Source organism: Paroedura picta, chromosome 7 (genome assembly GCF_049243985.1).
Source record: "Paroedura picta isolate Pp20150507F chromosome 7, Ppicta_v3.0, whole genome shotgun sequence".
Taxonomy (NCBI): Eukaryota; Metazoa; Chordata; class Lepidosauria; order Squamata; family Gekkonidae; genus Paroedura; species Paroedura picta.
In genome coordinates this window covers 74,590,099-74,606,581 of record NC_135375.1, presented here as the reverse complement: position 1 = coordinate 74,606,581, position 16,483 = coordinate 74,590,099, and the positions used below count along the sequence as shown (strand labels likewise).

The 16,483-nt window shown below is 39.4% G+C and overlaps 1 protein-coding gene across 9 annotated transcripts in view; it reads right to left on the bottom strand.

The window, feature by feature from the left end:
- The window catches only part of KDM4C (lysine demethylase 4C), a 259,002-nt gene that overhangs the window by 193,203 nt on the left and 49,316 nt on the right, over window positions 1-16,483 (bottom strand). For all 9 annotated transcript variants that reach the window (XR_013232575.1, XM_077344954.1, XM_077344951.1 and 6 more), the window contains exons 6-7: window positions 14,521-14,570; window positions 1,215-1,318 (exon numbers count right to left, since the gene is read on the bottom strand). Coding sequence is in view for 8 of the 9 variants with exons in the window: in XM_077344954.1 (XP_077201069.1) it covers window positions 1,215-1,318; window positions 14,521-14,570 (154 nt within the window). In the remaining variant the exon portion in view is untranslated. The remainder of the gene's footprint in view (window positions 1-1,214; window positions 1,319-14,520; window positions 14,571-16,483) is intronic.

Genomic DNA, 16,483 nt, shown 5'->3' with positions numbered 1-16,483 from the left:
AGAGTCTTGTGAAATTAATCTTCCCTCATCTGTGATGCTTCCATCAGAGGCATTCTGAGACTAACCCTCACTGTATCTCCCAGCCTTGAGCAAATGAAAACATGAAATAAATTAGTCATTGATACTAGAATTTAACTAGGCATTTTAAGCAATGCTAGTACACACTTCAATTTGTCCTTGACCAAACCAGAAGGGTACTGTTTATAGTTCATACACAGCAAACACTCCTAAATCGAACCAAGTGCATTCAAAGTTGTCCAAACTCTCGCATTCATTCATGACACACTGAAGACATACTATACCCTTCTAAGTCCATCCCCCCCTCCCCGTGTTCCAGTGAGGTCCCTTGCAGGTGCATTCTATACCAGCTGCAAAGCCAAGGGTAGGCCTGCATAGAGCAAATTACAGTATACTCCAACCCTGAGCATCTTTACTAAGAAATGAATGAGTGCAATTGCACTGAAGGCAGTTCTAAATATGGTAGTTTAGAATACGGCTATGAGGATGTACTAAGAGTAGAATCTTAATAATTATACAACAATTAGTCCAAGATTAAGAATTTTACTGTTCTAAAATATAAACACACATGGGTAAGTAAACAAGCACTGCTAAGGGTTCCAGTTCATACATGCACTGGTTATCCCAAACAAAACATGTTTAAACATGTCTCCATAATCAGTGGATGACTGCAGGCAAGTTCTCTCAGTAATACACTTCTTAGTCTCATTAGGGTACCTGCTGTTTTGACCTGGTATAAGATAAAGAGCTCAGAATTCTTTGGGAATGGGTTAGAGAGATGGAAACACTGCCTTCAGAATTGTATAGACCTTCTGAAGGTCTATAAGACCTTCGAGAAACAATAGCTTCACATTTTGATATTTTTCTCAAATACTGTTTCTATAATTTCGTAGCAGTACTTTTTTACTTGCCCTCGGTACATACACTGATGCATGGAATATGGAATAAAATTGCATTTGAGATGGGGGAAGGAAGAGGAGGATTAGATATATGACCCCATCTTTCCTTTACATACCACTTTGCTTCTAAAGCTTACTCCACATGATTCAGTAATAAGATCTAACTATCTTGATTAATTCAATCCCTGAGTTGAAATCCATGTCTTAATAAGTTATGCTTCAAAACACCCTGTTCATACTTCAATATCAATATCAATATATAATGAATAAAGAAAAAACATTTTACTAAAAACTCACTTTGTCAAATGGAATTCCATATTTTTTCAAAATTGAGGGTGAAATTAATGTCATTTTATGGCGAAGAAAGGCATCACATCCTTGAGAACTACTTGGAAAGAATCCTAGTAAGGCAAAAAAAAATGGTATCAATTATGTTAGGTACAGATCACTTAAATGTTTGCTTAATATACAAATACATATTTTCAATCCAGTTACAGTTTTGTCAAGAATTGTGCATTAAAATACTATTAGCTTAACCTCAGACATTCTAGGTTGCATACTACAAAGCACAAACAAATGGCCTTTGTTGTAATGCATTGTCTCGCTTTCCCCTTCCCAAATAATCCCATGACCCATGAAAAGGGGAGCCTTGTTGATAAGATACCATGTAGCATGGGGAACTGCTGCAAGGAAGAGGACTGAGTGAAATAGTGATAGCACAAGAAAGACTTCAGCATTGTTTAGGATATGCTCAATTCCCACATGCAGCTGGAAATCTTAGGACATTATCACCCTACAGTAGTAGACAATGTTTCCAAAATACACTGTTGACACTAACAATCTGCTTTTGTGTTTTAAAAATTCTGCAGAAAAATCCAACGATAGAAAATTTAGAATGTTTGCCATTGGAGTAGTTTTTCTACCCCAACCCCATATAATGTATTGATGGGTTGGGGGTGTTTTAAAGTTCACTAAGAAAACTCTGGTCCAGGAAACAATTTTAAGTGCTCGGAAGAGATACAGCCCTTTGTGACAGCCAGAAGATTCTGTGCAACAACCTGGAGAATATTTACCACCTCAGATAGAGATGCTATTTATGAGGCAGAAAAAAACTTTAAACATAAAAAAGGTTAGGAATAATTCTAGATTTTCAAAAGTTTTCCTTTAAATTCATGAAAGCATATATGAGTTGTCATTACAATTTTAAATGTTGTGTAGGTTTTATAGCTGGCCTGGAGCTAGATCTCAACTACATCTGAATCTGTGTTAGTTGTCAAATATGTTAGGTTCAAACCAGATTGTTCTTCTGAATTTCAAAAATCCAGCTTTGCAAAGGAATCCTATTGTTGTTTAATATGCAAGAGAGAAGAGGTAAATCCATGTAAAAAGGAAGATTCTGATGTCAAACTCTGAATGTTTTAATACAGTGAAACAACAATTTCTGCCACCATATACAAAAATACTTTGTAAGACTCTTTCTACCCCAAGATAAATTGGCATTAAGTATTAGGATACAGAGTAGAAATATACCCCAAATATATTACATACAAATTGTTTATAGTGTTGTTAAAGAGCTAGATTGAGGCATTCAGTCCAAGTAGTTATTTTTCCAGTTATTGTTCCTTCCTCCAAGATTATAGTCTTATAAAACTATGTCAGCAGAACAATTAATTGCAGACAGCTTCAGACAAATAAAATGAACAAAAGAACACTATAAAATATGCAAAAACTTCCATTTGTCCAATAAAATCCTACATATGATTAGATATTTATTTTAGTGAACAGCACTTGTAGATTGGTGTCTTGAAATACAAAAAAGTGAAAGTCATATACTGAAAGTCATTTACTCATCACACTTTTTAAAAATCTGTAGGTTTGAGTTGCATTAAATAAATTAAGTTTTAAATTAAAATCAATGAACAAAGAAGAGTCTATTTAAATCTCTCTTTCTATATGGATTTGTAATCAGGCCCTGAATAAATGTGGTGACTGGTCATAAGTTAATTTAAATTGGAAAACCACTGGAGTAAGGTAATGCAGAGTATATTAAGCCCAGCATAACATCTTAGAACGTATATTTACAATGACCCTGGAAAATTATACCCTACATCATCTCAGCAGGAAAAAACACATAATGTACAATGCAAGATATATGCTTTGAAAACTAGTGGAATTTGTTACATTTCCTATTCCATATCAGTCCAAATCTCAGGATTAGTGATAGTAAGGATAAAAGCACTAAGTATTTATTTAGAGCTTTCTAAAGATAGTTGAAAGCTTTACAACACAGGTAGAAAGTAATGTAATTGCACAAAATAGACCCATCTGAATTTGCTTGAATTCGTCATTGAAGAATCTCCCTGCTTAGAATGGGTGAGCAGGACATGGGTGATGGGTGAGCAAGATGTACGGTGAAATGGCATATGCTCAAATATCACTAGCTACTTAATAATGCAGGTGAAAATGAAATCAAATCAAAAGAATAAAAGGTATACTCCGAAGGCGTACATTACTCCTAGCTGTTCATGAATTGGTAAAGTAGTATGGATGATAGGGTACATAAATCTGGAAGGTAGAATAGCAATTTTTTTGTAATGAGTTAATCATACCAAATAATTACTGAGTCCAAGTCTGATATCAAATATGCATCTGAATTCCATTGCGCTGTTGTTTTTGTTTTTTTAATTATGATGTAGTTCTTTTATAAACACACACACGCACTGTTGGGTACTTCATATTTCTTGTACAAAATGTAGTTTTTAAATGGTTGATTTTGTTTGAATAAATCTAATACTTGCACAGAACTTTTACCGTAGATGAATTATGTCATTCTCAAATGTTGATTAAAAATTTTAACTTGTCCATTGTTATCTTGATATGTTGGAAGCTTTACTGGTCATCAATGGTATCAATACAATGATTGACTGATTGACATCTGAATTACAATTTAGTAGGTGACTGTGGGAGGAGCTTGGGTCACCACTGATGATGTTCACAGCATCAGACTCCCTCTCACATTCCAGAAGCACGGCCTGCAGTCTCACCTTGACAGTACAGAGTTGCCAACTAAGCTGTTACCTATGTGTAGCATTGTATCCCACTGAGGTTTAGGGATCCCAGCTTTAAGGTGATGTCTAAGACAGCGGTCCTCAACCTTCTAGTAGTCGGGGACCGCCTCTGAGGGTAGGAGAGAGCCGGCGGCCTGGCCGCCGCCGCTGCTCACAAACGCACACGCGCAGTTGTCACGCATGCGCGTTTTCGCCACTAGGTGGCGCTAACGCACATGCACAGAGCTGCCGCACGTGCGTGTTTTCGCCAGCAGGGGGCGCAAACACGCATGCGCGGCAGCTCCGCGCACGCGTTTGCGTCGCTAGCGTGCCGGCGGCCGAGCCTGCTTCTTCCCCCCTCTTGCTGCGGGGTGGGAGGAAGGCGCGGCCGCTGGCAGGTCGGTACCATGGCCTTTGCGGCCCGGTACCGGGCCGCGGACTGGGGGTTGAGGACCCCTGGTCTAAGAATTCCCTGGAAATACAGCATATCTCCAGGAAGTTAGGCTGAAGGGAAAGCTCTCTCCCCTCACATGCATCCCTTCAAAAGCAATGCATGTGGGCCCAGACACCCCTTGGTTGCTTGGCTGGTGATGTCTGCCCTGAGGCCTACTGCTGGCAACTGCAGTCCCTGTTGTCCACAAGGCCAAGTCGTTGCCCAATAAAAGAGGATCACCTAGTTTCCCCCAAAGTCTCACTGTCTATTTTCCTTTGTTCTCCAAAGTAGGCTGATAGACATAGATCATCCCCCAAGGAGAAGCCAGTCCATAGGGGGGTTTCAAACAGAGAGCAGTGGTCAAGTCTGTGATAGTAAAGACAAACACAGATCACCCCAAAAACAAAAAGCAGCCTAGTGTGTATGGAGATGGGATGAAATGGCAGAGAACTAAGTTGAAGCTCCCTTCAAAAAGCATCCTAGAAAACCTCAACTAGAAATCCCTTATTTTACTGGAAACCAAAGGAAGATGGGGAGAAGTTAAATCAAAAGAAAGGAAATTAAACAACCAAGGAAGCAGACAGCAGAAATATCCCACTAAATGAAAATGCTTGTTATGTGAAAGAACAATTCAATCTGAATTTTTCCACTCTGTAGCAAACAAATAAAAACCAAATCACAACACAGAGGAGCCCAGGGCAAAGAAAAGCCCAGGCCCCTAACCAAGCAACCTTCCCAACCATGCCCAGCAGAAAAGCTCTTTTGCAAAAGCACCCCCTCCATCCATAATCCATCCAATCGGGAAGGGTGGGCTATAAAAATAAAATAATAACCAATATGCCAACAAAGGGAAAGCATGCTCGTCCTACACTAATATAGATCTGAATCTCATTGGGATGAATGGGAACTCTGTTATTGGTGGGCAGCCATGCCTGTCAAGCGGTGGAGGGACCCTATTAGTATTTCCAAAGCTGGAAAACCCCACCCCACCATTGTCTACCATTATCATGCCCAAATTGGTTTCATTTTCCAAGCCACCCAAAAGCTCAGAGATTTCTTCTGAGACAATGTGCATGCTAAAAGTCATCTCCAGAGCATCGATCTGGCCAGAATTTTACACAAGTTTTGGCTTGTCACACATTTTGTGCCCATCCCTAGTCACCACATCATTAATAGGAGAACAATGAAGCCTGATCAAATTCTCTAGAGCTTGTGAGAGCTAATTACTGTGTCAAATGTTATTAAAATTCAGAGCTAATTAATTTGCATGCATTTCTTTTAATCATTGGAACTACAAAATCAAAGATCTCTTTACAAAATCAAAAGCAGTTCCTCAAATTCAGAGTTTTGTTATTCCATTCCTAAATTGTTGATGTACAATTAAGATAAATAACCATAGGACCCAGAACATATATTTCATTTCTCCCAGCACAATTATTACAATGTAATAAAAATCACCATCATGATTTAAAAGCCACAGTTCCTACTATCTACCTTAATAAAATCATTTAAAGTGTATAAAAAGAGGCAATGGAAGAGAGAGAAATAGATCAGTACAGATTTAAAGGAACAAACAGATTGCTCAGAATACATGTTGGAGGACTTTGATATTTGAAACTTTACTTGGACACTATATTTCAGTCTGGTCAGGTTGTTAATATCTAAGTCAAAGGACTAAAAAGCCTGTATAAATATTTTAGCCATAACCTGTCACTACCCCTTGACAGCCCACTTTCCACATTTAGGCATGTGGCAACCCGGGAGAGGATCTTCTCAGTCACTGCACCAAAAATCTGGATATTTCTCCCTATGGATACTTTTCAGCTGGTAGATCCTGAGGGTGTATACAACATACTTGGACAAGTGAGGCCTACTATCTGTATTCTTTACATCCCTGGCTGATAAAAGGTGCCAGTTTTTAAAAACAGTTCTATGTTAGAAAACTTCTAGCCAGTCTCCAATCAGACATTCTTGAGCAAAGTGATAGAAGGGGTTGTTGCCGCTCACCTCCAGGGATTCTTAGAAGAGACTGGATTCTGGGCCCATTACAATCTGGCTTCAGGCCCAGATTTCAAACAGAAACTGCTTTGATGGCCTTGACTGATAACGTCTGTCAAGAACCAGACCAATAAAATGTGATCCTGAGAGTTCCGCTGAATTGTAGTGATCTTCAATATCACCTCTCAACACTAGGACTCAATAAAACACCTCTCAACACTAGGACTGGGAGACACTGTATTACAGTAGTTGGAGTCCTATATGTGGGTAACATCTCAGAAGGTGAAGCTGGGAGATTTTTGATCTGCCCCATGATAGATGACCTATAGTGTGCCACAAAGTTCTACCTCATCCTATATGTTATTTAATATCTATATGAAGCCACTGGAAGATGTCATCAAGAGGTATGGGCTGCAATGTCACCAATATGTGGATGTTTTTTGGTTCAACCTTTTAATACATCTAATCCTGAGGATGCCAATGTTTTGAACAGGAGCCTGGAGTCAATAATGGGCTGCTTGAAGGTGAACAAACTGAAACTTAATCCTGACAAAATATAGGTTTGCTGGATTGGTAGAAAAGTAGGCCAGCAACTTCAGTTCTCCCCTCTCTTGGATGGAGTTCTATTTCCAATGAAAAGGCAGGTTCACAGCTTGGGAGTGCTCTTTGACACAGTGGTCACCTTAGAAAACCATGTGGCTGCTGACTTGGTATGCATTTGCGCAGCTCCATCTGGTGCATCAACAGCGTCCATCCCTGGGTCAATCATATTTATGCCCTAATTATGTCAAGACCAGACTATTGCAATGCGCTCTATTTGGACCTACCCTTGTAGAGTGTTTGGAACCTGCAGCTAGTGTAGTCTAACCAGTGGTTAGATAAGACCAGTGGTTAGACTACTGGTCAGGGCTAACTCATAATATTATATGTCCTCAACACTGTCAACAAACTTGGCATGCTCTTCCATGGGGCAGAAAACAAGCGGAGACATTTCATAGCAGAAGGTACAAAGTGTTTTATTATAGCGGTATGTAAGTGCAATAATAAATAAAATAAAAATAAATAAAAGTCCAAGGAGGGAGTACATCAGTATGAGAATGGGTTGCTAAAATATAGGCATCTTTCCCCTTCTCCAACAAACATACATGTTGCCTGCCAAATCCTTTCCTACAGAACACAGGCTTTGATCCTACATGTTTTAAAGAATGATGGCACCTCATTGCTAACAAGCAACTGAGGACTGTAGGCTCCAGTCATAATATGCAGAGATAGCACCTCAAAGGACAGGGCATCACCAGAAACAAAACGACCAGGGAATGAACAGAAAACCAAAGTATGAAAATAAACTGGATCTTGCTGGTGATCTGGGAGGGGGGTACATTATAAACTTTCAGCAATTATACTGACCATTGATCCACTTCTGAATCCAATTAAGTGTGTTGGTTTTGTCCTTATATGGCTTGGAACTGGGGTATTTCAAAGACCATTTTCTCCCATATGTTCCTGCCCAGGAATTAAAATCAGGGAGATGCCCTCCTGACCATCCCACCAATTAAAGATGTTCGTTTGGCAGCCCCACAATTACAGAACAACGTTCCTAGGGAGTTGTGTCCAGCCCTTTCATTGTTGATCTTCAGGAAGTAGTTGAAAACAGTTTATTTAGGACTGCATTTTGACTGATTTCACTTTTATTATTGGTAGTCCTGAACGGGTTTTTTAACCTGATTTTTAGGGGTTTATCATTGTTGTTTTTCTTATGTTTTTATAATGATTTACCTATATTGTAAGCCTCTTGAATTCTGCAATGGAGAAAGGGGACTAATAAATGTTTATATGAATTTATTTTAGCGTGTATTTTAGTGTGTATTTTAGCTTTTGTTTTAATTACTTAAATGACATAGTTCTTTGCTTTGGATGGTTTAAGATCTGATTTTACTATTCTATTCTATGATGGGGAAAAGATTCTCTGCTTCAGTCTTAGCTGCATAGGATATGATGGGGCCAGAAGGTGACATCTTTTTTGGGTACACTAGAATTGGACCTCCTGGTCCAATTTTCTTGAAACCCGGGGGGGTCATAAAAGAAGAGGATCCTGAAGCTACACCAAAAGTTTGGAGCCTCTAACACAAACCTCTAACACAAACCCTCCCCCAGCCGCAGAGAATATGGAAAGTGAAAATTGCCATTGATTTTAATGCAAACTTGAACTTTTAACATTCCAGCGAAGTCTCTCACTCAGGTCTAGCATGTAGGTGTCACCCTCCAGGCAGGAGATGATGGGAATAAACATGAATTACAGCTCATCTTCACACAGAGCAGTTCCCATCACCTCTCCTGGAGAAAAGGGAAGCATGCCAGAGCTGCAGGAGGGAGCTGTGACTGGTTTCCCCCACAATGCTGCGTTCCAGCCTCCAGGTGGCACCAGGAGACCCAGTGAAATCACACCACAGCAGAGAGAGAGAGAGAGGAGAGGATGCCTGTTTACTGGCAAGGTGGAGGGAGAAGCCTGGTAGCACTCTAGGAGTCTCAAGAGATGCCAGGGTCCAAATCTCAAACCTAAAATAGAGAAGAAACCGGACAGACACATCATCACGCTAGCAAGGCCTATCCATATGGCTACACAGATACCAACAGCACAGAGGCATACTGCCCAACCAGCCCATCGCAATGGCTGGTGCACAAAAAGACAATCCATTTGCCCCAGGCAAGCCCCAGAAAGCAAAGGGAGGATATGTCACCTGGACACCTTCCTCCTCCTCTCTCAGCAGGATCAGTGCATGCACCAACCTTCATTGCCCCAGTGGAGGAGCTCAGAGTGACCTAAGTGCTTCCATCATCACAGGCTCTCCCTTCCATCCTCCCCCGCCACAAAAAAAGAACAGTTAAGAGGAAGAAAAGGTGGTTTTATACCCTGCTTATAACTACCCAAAGGAGTCTCAAAACAGCTTACAATTGCCTTCTCTTCTTCTCCCCCGCCAGACACCCTGGTGGGGATGAGAAAGCTCTAATAGAACTGCTCTGTGAGAACAACTCTGATAAGAATTAGACAAGGTCACCCACCTGACTGTACATTGAACACTGGTGGAGAATCAAACCCAGGTCTCCAGATTACAGAAAACATCAGCCCCCAAGCAACCCAAGAAACAGAACAGATCAAAGTTTAAACAACAGTGACAGCACCCAAGGAAACCAGCAGTGCCCACCCCAGCAGCCAACAGCAAAGCAGAACAGCAGCCCACCCAGAAAACAACAACCCCCAAGCAACCAACAACAACGGATTAAACAGGCAGAACCCACCACCTCAAATACAAAAGGAAAAAAAGAATATGGGGGGGCAGAGAATCCCAAGCCCCCCGAAGCACCCCTATCCACCCACAGAAACCCAAAGAGTAACTGAAAGTGAGTTTAAAAATAAAAAGCTGAAACAAAAGTGATAAGAAAAGAAGAAAAAGGAGAGTCTTCTCTAGAATGAAGACAGAGCCTCCAAGGTCCAGCACAGTAGCAGGCACAGCCAGCAAACATTAAATAGGCATCCCCTCCTCTCCAGGGGAAGTGATCTCTTTCTACTGTGGTGTAATTTCAGTGGGGCTCTAGGTACCACCTGGAGGCTGGCATCCCTTGAGACTCCTAATGTGCTATGAGGTTCCCTCTCCATACAGACCTTGCCAGTAAAAGGCATCTCCTCCTCTCCAGGGGAACTCAGGTCAGCTCTGTGGTGTTATTTCAGTAAGTTTCCAGTTCTCACCTGGAGGCTGAGACCCAAGCGATTTCCACACATCAGTAAGAACAGCATTACACCAGGTGAATGGTAAAGCGCTAGAATTTATCATGCCTCCCAGCCCTTCCTCACCTTTTTGCTGTCTTGCCTTTGTCTGCCTTCTTTTCACACATCTTACCTTCCACATTTGCTGCTGGAAATGGCGGAAGAGAGCCACGCACCTTATACATGTCACACTTCTGCCTGTCAATCAATCCAGACAAACAATCCCCTTTCTCCATGTTTTAAAAGTCTCGTGATACCTGCTAATTTTCTTTTAATTCATACTTCTCCGTTGAAATGCCTATGCATAGGGCCATTTCGCACGGCTTCAAAATAGCACAATGGTTGCTAATTGGAAACGCTACTAATTTGCCATAACCCACGACGTCGTAGACAATCTGCAACAATCCTGAAACCGACCCGCAAAAAGCGCTTCGTTGTAGCGCTTTCAGGGGAATCCAGAAAAGTGGATTCACCCTCTGGATAGCGATACACTCCTGCAACCAATCTGCAACAATAGCGCTAAAGACCTGTGCGTTACCATTGTTGCGGGTTCTTCAAAGTCCCTCCTCCTGAGCCTGTCCTCCAAACTTCCGGCGAAGCGATCGCCATTTTTTTTTCTCCGAGCGAGCGGGGATAAACGCACCAGCGAGCCTCTTTCTGTTTAGAAGCTTCCCTGGCTTCAGTCCTTCACCTTTAGTCACTAAGCACAAACCACATAAAAGCCCGTTTGCTGAAATAAAGTCCCTTTATTTTTTACACATTAATTCAGCCGAAAATCGGGCCTGTGAGAGGGGGGGGGGGTTTATCACTCGAGGCAGCGTGCCAACGATCATACAATCAAACGACAGCTCACATTAGGCAGCTGGATGGGTCTCTCCGTTGCAACGAATCTACCTAGATTCGTTGCTATGGGTCTGTTTTTTTTTTTTTAAACCTTTCTTAAAGGGAAAGGGGCTGTTTGGGAGCATGCTAACGGCTGCCCATTGGCTGCTTGACGGCCAGGGGCGGGACGAGCTTGGCAATAGCGCTTCCTTTCTAGCGATTTCTGCCGAGACCGGAAGCCTGTGGGAAACGCTAAAAAACGCAACTGATTCCACTACAAAGGCAGGTATGCATAACGACGAATTCCACTATTTTAAATGGCGATTTTTCATTCCGCAAACAATTTGCAACAAAGATCCCCGTGCGAAAAGGCCCATAAAATGGTAGGTGCATAGTGCTTTTTGAACGCCACCCCTTATGGGATCACGAGTCCCTTGATATGTTTAAAAATTAATTTCGTTCCTGATTTTGGGGGGGAGGGGCAGAGAGAAAGCATGCTTTGTGTTTCAATTCTGTGTTACAATTTCTGGCATCACCAGCACACTTGTCCACCTATTAGTTGCTCCAGAAAGTTAGCCATTTTAAAAAAGAAATTCCCGTCCCCAGGAACAAAGGAGAGGGAAGCAGGTACGAGGGCAGGACAAGACAGGCGACTTTAGTGCGTTTGAGCCTCCATACCTTCCCTCTATTGGTTGCCTGCTAGTTGCTCTCTGGGAGCTCACGCTAAATAGGTTAGTGAATCCACTTTATGAGATTCTTGTACTCGCGCTTTATAATGGAGGAAGTAGCAAACCAGTTACTGCCCGGACACTGGATATTCACATTGCTGGGGTAGCCAGCCTCCTGCAGCTCTGGAGAGGTGATGGGAACTGCTCTGTGTGAAGATGAGCTGTAATTCCTGTTTGTTCCCAACATCTCCTGCCTGGAGGGTGACACCTGCATGCTAGACCTGAGTGCACTATGAGACATTCATGGCTCCTTCTCCTGTCGACAAAAAGAAGGTCCAGAAGGAAATTGTTTTGACATATAGACCAACCCAGCCCAGTGTGTTATTTCACATCACACAGTCAGCTTTGTGTAGTGGTTAAGAGTGGCAGCTTCTAACCTGGAGAGCTACATTTGATTCCCAACTCCTGGACATGCATTCAGCTGGGTAACCTTGGGCTAGTTACAGTCTTGTTAGAGCTGTTCTCACAGAGCAGTTCTGTCAGGGCTCTCAGTTACCTACCTCAATGTGTCTATCGTGGGAAGAGAAAGGGGAAGGCAATTATAAGCCACTTTGAGACTCCTTCAGATAGTGAAAACTCTTCTTTATTTAAAAATCCTATCAGTATAACATATGTTAATATAGGCCAATATAAACAAGAAACAGTATCCTTAGCCTCAAAATATAATGTACAAAATGTCTTTTATGGAACAAACTGACATATCTACAGTCAAGTAAGGTTTCTAAATTATTATTCACTAACTATACTCAATAGAGATTATCAACTATGCTTCACTTGCAAATTTGCTGAACATAATTGCTCATGTCAAAAGGTATCTCTTTGAAAATTGACCATAGCATTAAAGGATTTAGTTAAGAATCCTGAAAAAATATTCCATTGTTTAGAAAAAACAAGAAAGAGCAACAATAGACTGTCATCCAATACCTTAAGAATTCTGTTGCATTCCAGAGCTCCATAACAAAATTGCAATAACAACTCACTAGAGATTTTTATTACATTTGTATCTACATAAAATTGAAAGAACTACATAAATGAGAAAGCACCTGAAGGGCAAAATCAAACTGCTGCCTTTATTAGATGCAAGTCTAATGTCTTTCAGATAAAATATTTGTAGGTGCCATAGTCAATCAAGTTTTCAATGGATTCCAAAGATGAAAGCATTCATGCATAAAAGGCAATGTGATAATTATGATGGGCAGACAAGATAATGGAAAAAATCCTAGCCTTCCTTTAATTTTATGTATCAAGTACTGACTTGACCTAGATAACCTGCAATGCTTCACCACATTTACTGCATTATTTTAGCATTTTAATTATTTAGGGAAATTCAATTAATTCAGTAGGCATCTGGTAAGCAGGACCAACCTTCCTGCATCTTACAGCTTTTTTTTTTTTTAGATGCTGCAATTCTGCACAACAGTTTTAATATAAATATGTAATTAAGCCTGAAATCTATTCACTCTGCAAGTTTATTAACCTTTGCTGATTATGCAAATTGTAGCTGTGAGGCTGTCATGACATTTTCATCATTTTAAAACAGCTTGTTTTAAAAGTTCCATTGTGATTTTTATGGACAGTGACTACAGAATAAAAATCACATACACCTCATTCTCTTACTGTTAGTAGCATAACAGGAGAGTGTCCCCCCAAAAAATGCAAAGAAGAAGAAGAAGAAGAAGAAGAAGAAGAAGAAGAAGAAGAAGAAGAAGAAGAATGGCAGGATTTTTACTTAAGCATTAATAGAATTTAACACCTTGTTTTAATACTTAAATAGGAAGACAGTACTTAATGTGAGAAAGTCATGCAAAAGTCAAAGTAACAATTATAGTGGGTATTGTTAATACAATGCTTTCATTTAAAAACATACAGATTAAAGAGTTATGGAAAACTATATGCTGCAAGCTTTGCAAAAGGGCCAGTACACCAATTAGCAAGCCATTATTAAACATCAAGAGATCTCAGAAATGGCATAAAGGAAATGGCATAAGGGAAAATCTGGTATACAAGCGAGAACAGGCTCTCTGAGCTGCAGTCAGAATAATAAAATCTATATATAAAAGGTGCTGTGAACATATTTTCTTCATGTCTTATTCTTTAGACATCATGGTTACAGGACTATAGTAGTATGAATCGCACTATAATGGAATAGTCATGCTTAACTATCAGGAAACACCATTTATTGTGATGAAGCTAGTATACTTCTACTCTAATGCTTCCCATTCTACTATCTCCATTCATGCTCTGCATGTCAGTCATGTGACCTGTACACCTGAAGTAAATGAGGTGAGAGAATACTGGTTGAAGCAAATTTCCAAGGAAAAGTCACACTCAAAGAAAGGATGAAGCTGTCCCTTCCCTACTCAGGTGCAAATAGCCCATCCTTGACAGTGACTGCAACATAGAAAAGGCTACTGGAGCTTCAGTATACTTAGCTACAGGATAACATGAAGTATGCCCATAAATGCAATATTTATATCTGTCTGCTCACAAAAAGAGCATGGCTATGGTAAGAATCCAGAAGCAGCTTAGTTAATAATAACTATGGTATTTAAAGAGTTCCCAATCTTTGCACTAAATTCAAATTTAAACAGAAATTACCTGCAATACAATAGATATAAAATATAATCAATATTATAACATTTCCATGTATTCAGCTACCATATTCTAAGCAATCAAACACATACAGGAAAGTTAGCACTTTTAAAACTGTAAATACACCATTAAACGTAGAACAGTTTCCCAAAATAAGGGTACACTGAAAAGTATATCTTTGCTATACAAAAGTGTGTGTCTGAGTTTTAAAAAGGCTTACCTTGCGCTAGCCGTTCAAGTCGCTTTCCATGTTCTGGAGGGATAGCATACCTAAAATTACATAGAGAAAATATAGAAGAATTTACAACTACCATTAACCAACCACAAGTCTAGATGAAGCTAATAAAACATATACATATAATAAAGATATTGAACATATATGATGGGCATGATCTAGCCAAAGTTAAGCAGTTTTACTGATTTCAATGAGTGCGAGTTCAACGTGTAAAACTACTCATTGAAATTAAGGGTTGTTAAAATTTTATATAATGGAATAAATCCCACTAAATTTACTCACTTCTACCTAAACATTTATTCAATTCCACTGTGTCAGTTGAATAATGCCCCTCATCTTAAAATGTGATGGAACCGTACAATAAATAGAGCCACATTTCATTTAAGAAGTTCTAAAAACTTCTCAAAAGTATAAATACCAAACTCCAGGTCAGCAATTCCATGTACAAGTAATCAGAGTAGAAGTCATTGACCCTATAGGACAAGGTCTTATTCCTCAGCACAGATAAATAGGAATAGACTATGCATGGCAGATGTATATTTATATCTGCTTAAAACCATCAGATGCTTTTAAAAACCCTATGAATCTAACCAATTATTATTTTCAGGGAATGCTACTTCCATTACAGAAATTCCTTGGTGCAAGTATTCAACATGAACGCTATCAGAAATTGCTGTATTTTCTTTCTAAATTACTACATTTCAATTTGTAACTTAGTTTGCTATCTGTAAATGCAGATCTATAAATGCAGTGTAAAATACACACTATTCATGAAAAAGATAGATCTGTAGATATTTTCACTCTTAACTTGAAGAAGCTATTTGAGATTTGCCTCAAACCTATAGAAGTAAACAAATATGGATAACACCACATTTTGAATGCCTTCACTATCAAAATGTAAGAATATGGTAATGAAACAAAACTACTCTCAGCCTTTACTTAGAAGCACATAACAATGCAAAATTGAAGTCACTGTTATTAACAGCTTGCACTCTTCACACTGAGTATATGCTATTCCCTTTGAAGTCAATGCATATTTCAGTTTACAGGTTTTTATACACTGGTACTTTTATGTTTGCTATATAGGGAAAAAACCCTGTGTCAGTTCAGCTATGAAAAGTGGTATTATTGTGCATTTTGATTTGTGAGATCAGCTCTTGATAACCCACAATCTAATGTGACAGTGTAGTCTTAACTATGTGATGCATACTGTGTATGTAGTCAATGCTGCATGTAAGATAGTTTCAAAAGAAATATGGATCACATTGTAGTAAGCATATATAAAATATGAATACAATGTGAGAATGCTCATAAAAGTAGTAATGCAGACCTACTTAATGTCTGAATTTATAGAGCACACTAGAAGGTATACACTATTTTACACTACTGCATATCAATATTGTTGTACTACTTTACATACAAAGTCAAATTTCCAAATATCATACGTTAATTGACAATGGATTAAGTTACAGATCCTGATCTCTGTCGTGACACCGTGGCATACACAAAATTATGTTGTAAACAATTAAGGTTAGAGAATTGTAAATCACATGAATTGCTTGAAGTTAAGATGTAGTAGAAAGCTTGAAAAAAACAAGTATATGAATTTAAACTACTTATTTGGTCCTCTAGGACTTCTTCAGCAAGGTTTCTCAATCCTTCATTCACATTTCTCAGATTTCACTTGGAGCAACTCCCTATAACAATACAATATCATACCAATACACAAACCCACAAGCACCAAGCGTCTCAAACCTTTTCAATATAAAAATATATCAATGCATTGTCAACTAATGTATGATATATATAAATATGTCTTTGTATGTACAGTAGTACAATATTGATATGCAGTAGTGTAAAATAGCGCATACCTTCTAGTGTGTTCTATAAATTCAGACACTATTTTTAGTAAGGTCTGCATCACTTCTTTTACAAGTCTTTTCTCAGT